The sequence below is a fragment of the Diplotaxodon limnothrissa genome, linkage group LG17, assembly GCF_057381915.1.
Source record: "Diplotaxodon limnothrissa isolate DT_005_m linkage group LG17, D_limnothrissa_male_GT1.1, whole genome shotgun sequence".
Classification (NCBI taxonomy): domain Eukaryota; kingdom Metazoa; phylum Chordata; class Actinopteri; order Cichliformes; family Cichlidae; genus Diplotaxodon; species Diplotaxodon limnothrissa.
The window spans coordinates 5,375,834-5,386,788 of record NC_140612.1 but is presented as its reverse complement, the minus strand read 5'-3'; the positions used below and the strand labels follow the sequence as shown (position 1 = coordinate 5,386,788).

The window sequence follows — 10,955 nt, the reverse complement described above, 5'->3', positions numbered from 1 at the left end:
TTCTTACTTTATTGTTAAAAAGGGAAACAATGCAAGACAACCCTTCGTTTCCCTGCAAAATATCAAATGCACTGCACATTAACCAGCACATTGTGGGGCTTAAACTACCACGTATCCTTAATTAGAATCATGTTCTTACTAGCCAAACCTCTCCGAGGCCTCACTGGTGAGAACTGAAGCAACTGCTCGTTTTTTTTTTTTTACGTTTACGTCACCTTGCAACTGGCTCCATGGTCCGTGGTACCCAGTGCCTTTTGTACGTCACGTTATTGTACTTTTAAAAACCTGTTTGTGTGACTAATATGCCAAAATCCTGGTGAGGTATTTTTATCTATTTTCTTAAAGGTGATTCCCTGTGTTGGTGATCTCGTTAAAAAAATGCCATCAGTTTCAGCTGTTTTGTTTAAAAAAGGAAAAAAGAAACAAAAAAGATCAAATCTGGGATTTAAAGTGATGTGCGGCTCAAAATCCATTTGAAAATAAATCTTAAGAGATGACATTTCTTATTTTCTTATAGATGTAGGCAGAGATAAGATTTTTTTTTTCTTTTTTTGCCATCACGTTGTAAAAATTTACTGCTGTGAAACGAGACAAGGGAGGAATTAATAGAAACTGCCCATATTCTTGATATTTTGGGAGGCTTAACGTTCTGTTAATACTCAGCGGCACAGGCTGGCAATGAAATTCTTGGTAGCGCTTGCTGTGACTGTTTCCATTTTTCTAAAAGGGTCCAAGTATTTTCTATTGCATCAGACACATTTAGCCAACCTGTGAATCTCTTTCTGGTGTAAATCACAGAGACCGCAGCTGAACACGCTCAGAGCAGTCCTAACTGGAATAAAAAGTCTTTATGTGTAAAGATCCCAGAATACTTTAAAGGCCAAATTACTGTATGTTTATACTGTACCTCTACATATTTTCTATTTTACTACAAAAAGTGATTTTCTAGTCCTTTCCACACACACACGCACACACATACATATATATAACTGTGTGGATTCTATTTGATAATTTTAGCCTGGAAAAATTGATCATGTTTATAGTTTTAATGAAATGGCATCTCTTTTTATCTCTATAATTACAGTAGCAGCTTAATGTCTACACCTTTATCTCCAGCTATGAACTGGTGCTGTATGTATAATGCAACAAGATTAAAGATTTGTTCAAACCTTTATTGTAGACATCTTCTCGTCTTTTCAAATTATCATTATTGGACTCAAAGAGAAGTAAAGACATGGAGCATTACATGTTTATCACACTTTTATTTTGACTATAATACACTGTATTGCATTGTCTCCCCTGATGGACCTGTACATGACATGATGGCAAAGACAAAAAGTCAAATAATCCAAAGCACAACCACGAAAAGTTACCAAAGATAAGTCAAAACCAAAAATATAGATTTCTATATGATCATATTAATGTTTATCTTTACACATTATACTGTAGCAGTCACAAAAAAATAGTAGATAAAGTGTATATAGTGCATTAAGAATAAACCTCGTTGTGCAGTGGGAGTTAAGAGTGCCCACCCTTCCTGCACTCTGCCTGGATAGCAAATCTACACAAACCCACTCTCTCATAATAATTGTGTGACATCTCTAAATCCTCACACAGCTGAGTTCCCATACACCTGTTGAATTCCAAACATTTCTAGCAGTGGGTGTGTTTACATGCACACGGGGAATATCTCCTGTTTTTTTATTAAGGTATGACGATTCAGCCCCGGGTCGCGCTTTTCAGGCAGAAGGTTTTCCGAACTGAGACGCGTTTCACTTTCAGTTATTTAGTAAGAGGAACAGTACTGTTAGTTTTTTTTTAATGCTTATGACTGTATACCAGAATTCTTCTTAGTGCCTTTGGCAAGCATTCCCTACTATCAGTGAGGCCTCAGGGCTGCTTTATTTCCTTTCCCATTTTCATCTTTGAGATTCTAAATTTTACAGTGTAAACAATTTTACATTTACAATGTAAATGTAAAATGTCCTTCCTTCTTTACTCTTTACAATGTGCATGTAAACACATTCACAAAGTTGTTTATTTTTGCCAAAAACAAAACATCCTGAATAAAATACACCACAAAACCTCATCATCGTACATTTCCCTGTTTCTGATCACATCGACTGCTCATGATGATTTCTTGGCATTTAGCTTCACCGAATGTTCACAGTAGCGGTTAATCAATGGGCACGTCATAATGTATGTATGTATGTATATATATATATATATATATATATATATATATATATATATATATATGTATATATATATATATATATATATATATATATGTATATGTATATTTGTATTACTAATTTATTTTTATTATTTTATTTATTTATTTTACACGAAGTCAAGCCACCAGTAGTCACAGGTAAAGTTAAACTTTAAGCAGTGGGATTATTTACTGTCCAAGTAATTGTCATTTAATTCAAAGTACAATTAGAGTGTGGTTCTACTTCCTTAAATACATTTCTTATTTCAAAATAAAAGCTTTGGGCAAGTGAGGGATTCAAGGAGTTCAGGGAAGCTTTAACCCTGTAGAGTTTTAAGCCTCGTCTTCATGTAAAGCAACTTGTTTCTGGTTGTTGGTGGACCAGCGCACAGATGACCCTCTTTAGATGACCTAGAGTTACTGCACCACCACATTTCAATGGTTTTCTTTACCTCCATTGTTGGCCACTAGAATTGTTAACCTCAAAGATGAAAGAGCTTTAACTTGGGTTGACATTTAATGGTTATTTTTCCCTTCATCACTTCAACTTGATGAATTCAAATGATATTATGCAGTCTCTTGGTTTGTCACGCGATCACAAGGGTGACGTGATGCACAGTCCTCCAAATGACACGGCAGGTTTAGGTCACTAACGCCAAATGTAAACACATTTGTTTACATAACAACTCCACGAGGAACCCTTACTGAGAAAAACTGAAGCACTACTGGAGACTCACTAAAATACAGCAAATTATTATTATTGCTGCTAAAAAAGGCCACATTTAATTTGTGGGGAGGTGAATAAAACCCAGGCCCCTGTTTAAGAGTTTGTGGTGTTTCATTATTAAATGCTACGTGATAAATGAAAGCAAAGTTAACATATGTAGTCTTGTGCAATAACACTGAGTCCAAATACAAGTAATACAGACAATAAAATAAATTGTATATTTCTTATTGTACAATATAGAATTTTGGAAAAATAGCTACATTCTCTACTTTGGCTAAAAGCACCACAACTTCCACCTGTTTCAAGCATAGTGTGAGAAACTGAAGATCATCAGAATCTCTTCTTTTTTTGTGGATATTATCACATTGATGTAAGAATCACGTGTAGAGACGAACTTTGCTCATTGGAGCTAAAATCCGTTCATCTCTTTGGAAAAATATCCGGTCCCCGGCAGGAGACACTACGGGTGTCCCACAGCATTTCAAAAAAAAGGCGATGTTTGACACCTCTGCTAATTCCTATTAAGAAATAATGATTTATAGCACTTCAAGATTTTATAAGTAGCACCTTTGAAAGGCAAGAAAAAGGAAAGTGATGTTTGTTGAGAGCAGCCCAAGGTGTTCACCAGGGGCAGCTGTTTGTTTGTTTTTGTTTTTTTGCATTACTATAACAGGATTCAGGGATTTAGGAGATCAAGACAAAACAAATATAGAACTAAAGCGTAATATTCGGTTATGCATAGCTCTTTTTTTTTAATGTGCGTATGTGAGTGCGTGTGTGTGTGTGTGTACACAACAGGCTCTGTCAGTTGTCCTCTTTTCTTTTCTGTAGCCTTAATTTCCTTGACAGCCCTGCAAGACAAAGAGGCAGGATGAAGCAGAAATACAAAACAGTGGGTGAAGCTGTGCAGGCGCATGTGTGTACTCACAGAGTTGGTTCGTTTCCGTTTCCAGCAGTCTGGGTTGAGTCTTTTCTGCTCGTCTGCGAGTGCTTTGGCCTGCAGGGTGAACACGCGACGCTCCTCACTTCGCATTTTCTTCCACCGCTCACCGAGGAGGACGCTGATGGCTCTGATGGCAGACGCACACATTTACTAACACACACACCTGATTACTCCTACACAACACCCACGCTAACAACCATGGCATGCACCCACCTGTTGTCTTTGCCCGGGTACATTTGCGTGTATTCCACTCTGAACTTCTTGGCAAACAGCATGAATGCATTCATTGGCCGCTTGCACTTAGTGGGTGTGGCGCTGCTGCCTCCTTGTGTACTGAGCAGCTGGTTTTTGGGGGGCTTTTGCTTAGTGGCGTGGGAATGACTGGGACTGTGCACATCTGTGGGTTCAAAACAGGGTTCACATGAATTTTTTTTTCAGGGATTTTTGCATCTTGCAAACTGAACGGTATCAGTGAGTAAGTAATAATTCAGGAGATTTGAAGTGCAGGACCTTGAAGCACGTCTCTGTCTGGAGAAACAGCTCCCCCACTGGACTGGGAAGCACGCCGCCTTCTCGCCATACTGCTCAATACGTAAACCGCCGAGGAGTCCAGAGGAGTGAAATCATAACTAAGTATGAGACAAACAGAGGTTGATTTGAAACTAAGTGGTGTTTATTTTAGGCTTAGCTGGTTCAAACAAGACTATTTTCCCTCTTTTTTTCACCCCAAACCACAGCCTCTATATGGGCATTTGATTACTGTTTTAAGACCTTTCCCTTAGTACTGAGTCATTTTCGCATAACACTGTATTTAAGCATGACACTGCAAACATCTGCTTTACCTTTTAAATGTGTCAAAGACTGGAGAATCCTCTGTGTGCTTGGCGTCTCTGTGTCCTGGAGGCAGGCAAACATCTCCCACTTCCATTTCATAACATGGTATCCCATAATGCACCACAGTCAAGCTGGGGTAAAAGGATGACCAGCCTGACGACAGAAAGGAGGATGAAATGTCTGCAGAGTCATTGATGCTGTTTAGTCTCTTTAAACCTTGACCACACTTGTACCTTTGTTTTTGACATAGAAGGGGTGATCCAGTTGGCAGCGGGCAGTCAGGGGGATATATCCAAATGTGCCGGGGTCAAAGGTCAGTTGTAGAACAGCCTGACCAGACAACACAATCTCTGCATGCTCCACCAGCTGCAGACCCTCAGAGCCATAACTCTGCAGAAGAACAAGTGGTATTTTTACCTCACTGTGTGATGTCTTTTGGTGGATCCCTGCTTGTTTTTTTTATGCATTTTCTCCCAGCAGTCTGCTGCTTGCTTAACGTACCTTCAGAAATCTAGACTGCTCCTCATCAGCAGAGTCTTCCTCAGCAGACTCCAAGTCCTCAGCTTCTCGCCACTCTATATTTGAGCTGCTGTGGAAATGCAGACGAGTTCCTGGTGACAGAGAGGAGCAGTGAGCTACTGTGAAATGAAAGAACACAATCAGTCCATCTTGACTGAGTGTGTAAGTGTTGTACGTACCCTTGAAAAAACAGTGCCAGGCAGTGGGTGGGCAGGAAAAACTCCAGCCCATGTCTTCATCATCAGACAGAGAAGATCTGGTGGACACTGCAGAGCCACATTCACTGCTTGTCTGTGGAAAGATACAGAAGCATCATCAGGATCAATGCATGCTGTAAGAAGCCAGAAAAGCTCTGGAGGTTTCACCAAAAAAACCACTACTGTATTAAACGTATACAATTATAAAAGCAGTGGTGTAAGTGAGTTTTCATAATTGACTGTGGGTGGTATTGAAGCACAGGAAATAAGAAGGCTCTACCCTGCAGCGCTGACGCTCCCTGCCGTGACCTCTGAGGGACGACAGGGGGCTGCTGGGGAGAGGAGGAGGAGGCCGAGCGTAGGAATGTAGATCACTGCTGCTGCTCGGGATGCAGACTGAAGAAGAACTGCAAAAAGAGAGGTGTGACTGTAAATGCTCAGAATGTCCACTTACGTGTTGCTAAAAGAGGGCTCAAGGACACAAAGAATTGTGTAATAAAGATGATGTTCTGAAGCTCGCTGTTGTCACTCAGATGTGGTGCTAAAGTTTTTCTACTTGTCAACACGAGCTGTAATTTTTGGTATGTTTAATGTCAGCAACTCGTGTGCACAAGTAGAAATATTAGGCATAGACTATATAACATCCCCTCTTTGAAGCTGAAGTGTCTTAGAAAGACTGCCTCGTTTTGGGAAAAGTCATGTGACCAAACAAGAAACTATAGAAAAAAACTAAGATAAGTGTTTGATGAGGTTATAACAATGAAAAAAGTAAGTCCAATTATATTTTAAATGTTTCACTAATACATGTGCAGTACCAGATTTCCCCAGGAGATGGCGCTAGTTTTGTTTCCATGTTCTCTGGTTAAAAACAATAAACCATTCTCTGTTGCTTCACTTGCTGCTTCAGTACTTTTCACGTGTGGAAAAGAGATTTTTGAAATGTGATTTGTTTAAATTTGGAGGAGAAAACAACCAAAAGAGAATAAAGCCTGTTTCTGACACACTTTTTCGTTGTAATGAAGTATATACATCTATGTTTAAGGTACAGTCTGTAAACTGTTGAAGTTATTTCATAGAAAAAAAATGTTGTATTCATAAATATACACTGATTAATGTGTAATCATATCTTAAAAAAACCGATGTCTTCTCATAAACTTAATACATTACAAATACAAAGGAGAACACAGCACTTGTTGCCCTGCCATACAGTGGTGGAGAAAGACATCGTGCTTCTGCCTTACTGTTTTATGTATGCTAGAGAACGGCCACATATGTTGCATGCCTTATAAGTTACTTTTAATTTAAAGATCACAAGTTTCTCTTTCAAACTATATATATGATATTTTAACAATTGTACATTATTCTCTTTCCTCCCTTATTTCCACCTCATCAGAAGAAGCGGCTTGAGGTGGTCATGTCAAGGCTCTAACATTTTAATAAACATTTTTGTGTGTGTTAGATATGTGACCTTCTTGTTTCCATACAACTAACAATGAGCCGGCAAGACAACAACCACAGCTGGTTATGTGGTAACATTATTCCATGTAATGTTAGGCTCAAGTGACCTGACATCTTTCCCTCTGATAAACTTTTTTAAAATTACATTCCCACATTATTTGAGGCTCTGTACAGCTATTATCGGACAGAATTGAGCTTCTCAGACTCACTGACTCGCATCAGACTCTTTCCTCAAGGTTTTACAGCCTCCTGCAGAGTACACAGATGTGGACACTAGCTGAGGTAAACAGCAGACTGACCTACACTCACTACTGATGAACGGCAGCCAGAGTTGATTGCCACACAGGGGCCACTGTAGTTAGGATAACAAAACTCATCTGACTGCAATGTGCAATATACTGACATCTAGTGGTCATATTTTACATACTTTACCTTTAAAGGGGATAATATATTGTTACAGTGGTGGGTTGTCATATTAATATAGCTCCGGCGTTTCAAATAGTTATGTCAGCAAATGTGCAAGTAATGTCTGTGAGTGAAAAGCTCACACTTGAGACAACTCTACACTTGGTTTCAGACATTTTTTCTACTATTGGCCCTGTATGATGTGAGGGAGACCAGAAATGTCTAATATTGTCATCTACAGAGGGACTTATATTTATGTGTTAAATATACACTATAGGTGCATCATAACCATGAACCCTTCTGAAACACTATCCCATAACTTACACCATAACCTGGAAAGAACATAGACTCTACGTAGATTCAGCACAGATGTATCACAGGTAACCCTCTAATGGGTTTGAAAGTTGAGAAAAATTGATCTCGGGTCACTAAATGTCACGGTGCTGTGAGTCACTTCACTTTGTTTACAAGACAAATTAAGACTATACACACTTCCAGTTATTTGTACCTTCAGTAAAGTATTCAAGCTTTGTTTAAGAGGCATGCACCTACCTGCTGTCAGGAGGCTCCTGTAGCAGTGGACTCTGAGGTCCAGTGGCAATGTGTGCTAGCTGTGTCAGCCAGCGTGTGTCCGGAGGCTCTGGTCTGTGTGTCTGTGTGTTTCGTTCCTGGTGTGACACACCCAACTCCACCTGGTACACAGGTGGTGATGTTGATTCCGTCTCCTCTCGAACCTCCTGTAGATCTGGGAGGTCATCTAGGAGAAGTAAACAGACATTAGAAACAGTTAAATTCCTTTTGATAAGAGCTGAAGCCTGCAAGCTGCTTCCTCGTGTCTTATATACCATATTCCATGTAACTGTCACTGGTGGGGAATCCAGGCAAGGAGGGGAAGTGTTCGTCACAGCGCAGCGAATCATGCGATTGGTCTCCATCTGCATCCATCATCATTTCTGAAGGTTACAGCAGAGTCACCACATGCTTTAACAGTTTGACGGGGCTTTAAATAATTTAGTTTAGTCCAACTTCATTATACATATACAGCACCAAATCACAATAACAATCCCCTCAAGCTATTTTATATCACAAGGTAAAGATCCTATAATAATATAAAAAACCAAGCACTTGGTGACAGTGGGAAAGACAAACTGCCTTTTAACAGGAAGAAACCTCCAGCAGAACCAGGGTAAGAGACATTTAGATCTTGACCTTCTTTTTTTTTGGTGAGGCTTTCTGACGGCTTCATCATAGCACAGAAGCATGTTTAACAAACTGCTGTAATCAGTGGTTACCTGTGTCCTCAGCCTGAGGCTCGGGCTCCGGCACTTGGTGACATTTAGAGTGACCTGACAGCACAGTTGGAGTCACCACCTCCCACACCATGATGTCAGGCACTAAAACATACAGAGTGATTTACATGAGTCTCAGATACATGACCCAGAATTAAGGCTAATCTATACACTTGAATCAGCATTAGCCATGTTCCCAATCCCCATGGGTCAGCCGCAGGCACGCACACACACAGAAACATAATCCCTAACTGAGCTGTAATGTATAGGCTATAAATGGTTGCGGTGGCATAGGGGACAGTAGCCTGGCTGCTATTCCCCTCTCATAAACAGGTTTACTATAGACACATTAGACCCGTTCCACTTCACTACCAGAGGGACTAAAGACGAGAACTACCGCAGACTCCGAAGAGAACTTTTATCTATTTTATAATTTCATAATCATGTGACGTCTTGTTTATAAACTTCGTTCCTGGACGCATGCGCACAAAAAGCCCATTCATTCAATACGGAGAAAGGGAGCGATAATAAGAGTTGAAGAAAGTCGTCAAAACGAATAAAAAGCAAAGAAATGAAATCACCCAAAGCTAACGCAACAGCGTTACGTCACGGACTGCCCGTTTTGAAACGCGTCACTCGAGCATTTTGTATCGAAACTAGCTGTCGATAAAATTGTGTTTGTACTTCGACAAGAAAGTGGCCAAAAACATCTCGGGTTTTATTAAAACGCACCGAATACATTCTCAAAACATGTTCGGGGTGAAAATGCCATTAAATGGATGAAAATGGACGAGCTACACGGTTGCGCAAAAGACATTACAACAAAACAACAAACGTCAACAATGAAGCTTTACGGGGCGAGCGGCGCAAATGTATTTTACGACAAAAAACGCACGGTGTCAGCTTCACGCTGTTGCTCCGACGCCTAGTTCAATGAGAAACAAATCAAGTTGTGGAGTCGCTTTTTCATTTCAACGCTTTTAAACCTATAAACTATTTCAATGAACTTTCCTTAACTCACCAAAACAGTCTCCCTGTACGGAAAAGTGGGTAGGTATAAACACAGTTTCACAAGCTGTGCTATTGGTCACAATCGACGTCAATCCGCAACTTCTCTTGCGCTCATTGGTCAATTCCATTCCAGCTGGTTTTGTACATTGTGATCCCCGCAAAAAAAAAAAGTTTGTTAAAAATGTATCGTGTGTGTCTACTTTTCATTTTTATTTATTTTCTTTTCTTTTATTACATGTGAAGCTAAATAGAAAGTCATTTCCATTAGCGCAATTTTACAATAGCACTCTAAAATGAAACAGGAGTCGTATGCTTGACTCAAGCGTCTTTTTGTAAAATAACTACGAACATCGGCGGTCAAACAGCCTTCAGCTCAGTTCTCAGATCCAGCGCAACAAAAACACTGGGGGGGCGCCATGTTGCCTGGTTAGGGTTTCTGTCCCACACACCCGTTTTTTTATTTGTTTGTTTTTTCACCAAAGTTTGCAACTTCTGTGTGAAGCGATTAAATAGGTCTTTACTGTAATTATAGATGTCTATGTAAAGCCGAACATATGGATTTCAGAATTTGCTGTGTGATATTCTCCGTTTTGGCGACTGTTTTTACAAATCAAATATGGGCAACCAATGTTATCATTATGTGAAATGAGTGAATACACATCAGCGTACTAGTTTGAGCAAGACCCAGAAACATTAAACTCATCAAACCAGTTGAGCTTTAGGAGCATAACTTTGAGAGCACTACATGCAGAACTCAGCAAAAACAGTGAGGCGACCACGTCGTTAGTAAAACACGTGGAAAGTACATGTTTAAACAAATGTATTTATTTTTAAAAAAAAGTATTGCGTGACTGCAGCTGGCACTAGGTATTTGATATGCAATTTTGTCAGTCACTACCCTCTAGTGGTTATGGTTACGGAGACTTATAGCAAGCCCGATAGATTAAGTTAGATCTAGTTACATATGCACATTTCCAGCAACTATTTCACAATAAATTAATAAAACACCAACATAAATGGAGCAACAACGACAGTGGGTAGCTCAACATATTTTATTCGTAAAATTCGGATCTTGTTATTTTTGCCCTTATTCCTTCACAAATGTATTACTTAAACCTCTCACGAGCGCATGTATTGGTAGTAATGTAGTTTCCTACTGTAGCCGCCAGAGGGCAGTGAACAACGGCAGTTCTACGGCATCGGATCAGGCATGATGCTGATGCCAGAAAGCACTAACTTAATTAGGGAACTATGCAAGTATGTATAATAATAAAAATAATAAATATACATAATAATATTGCTTTTATAGCTCTTACATGCTCCCTCTAAACATCCCTTCACTTTAGTTTGCCCTTAA

General features: G+C 39.7%; 1 protein-coding gene across 2 annotated transcripts; it reads right to left on the bottom strand.

The window, feature by feature from the left end:
- Positions 1-2,289: 2,289 nt before the first annotated feature.
- On the bottom strand, positions 2,290-9,726 carry LOC146614529 (HMG box-containing protein 1-like). 2 transcript variants are annotated; one of them, XM_085375614.1, is made up of 13 exons: positions 9,609-9,726; positions 8,591-8,692; positions 8,144-8,251; positions 7,851-8,055; positions 5,716-5,842; positions 5,418-5,529; positions 5,221-5,330; positions 4,953-5,109; positions 4,728-4,872; positions 4,396-4,514; positions 4,099-4,282; positions 3,871-4,012; positions 2,290-3,793 (listed from the first exon to the last, which is right to left on the bottom strand). In XM_085375614.1, the coding sequence occupies exons 1-13, from the start codon at positions 9,724-9,726 to the stop codon at positions 3,776-3,778; spliced, it is 1,647 nt and encodes a 548-aa protein (XP_085231740.1). In that variant the 3' UTR covers positions 2,290-3,775. The 2 variants fall into 2 exon arrangements, with proteins under 2 accessions (XP_085231740.1, XP_085231741.1); XM_085375615.1 differs by lacking the exon at positions 9,609-9,726 and adding an exon at positions 9,483-9,593.
- Positions 9,727-10,955: the final 1,229 nt, after the last annotated feature.

What these genes read in the sequence shown, in the direction of transcription:
- LOC146614529 (XM_085375614.1), bottom strand. Translation starts at nt 9,726, where the DNA reads ATGGAATTGACCAATGAGCGCAAGAGAAGTTGCGGATTGACGTCGATT. An exon ending in GGGAGCGTCAGCGCTGCAGG is followed by an intron (nt 5,530 to 5,715) that starts GTAGAGCCTTCT and finishes ATCTTTCCACAG; the next exon opens with ACAAGCAGTGAATGTGGCTC. An exon ending in CTGGCACTGTTTTTTCAAGG is followed by an intron (nt 5,331 to 5,417) that starts GTACGTACAACA and finishes CTCTGTCACCAG; the next exon opens with GAACTCGTCTGCATTTCCAC.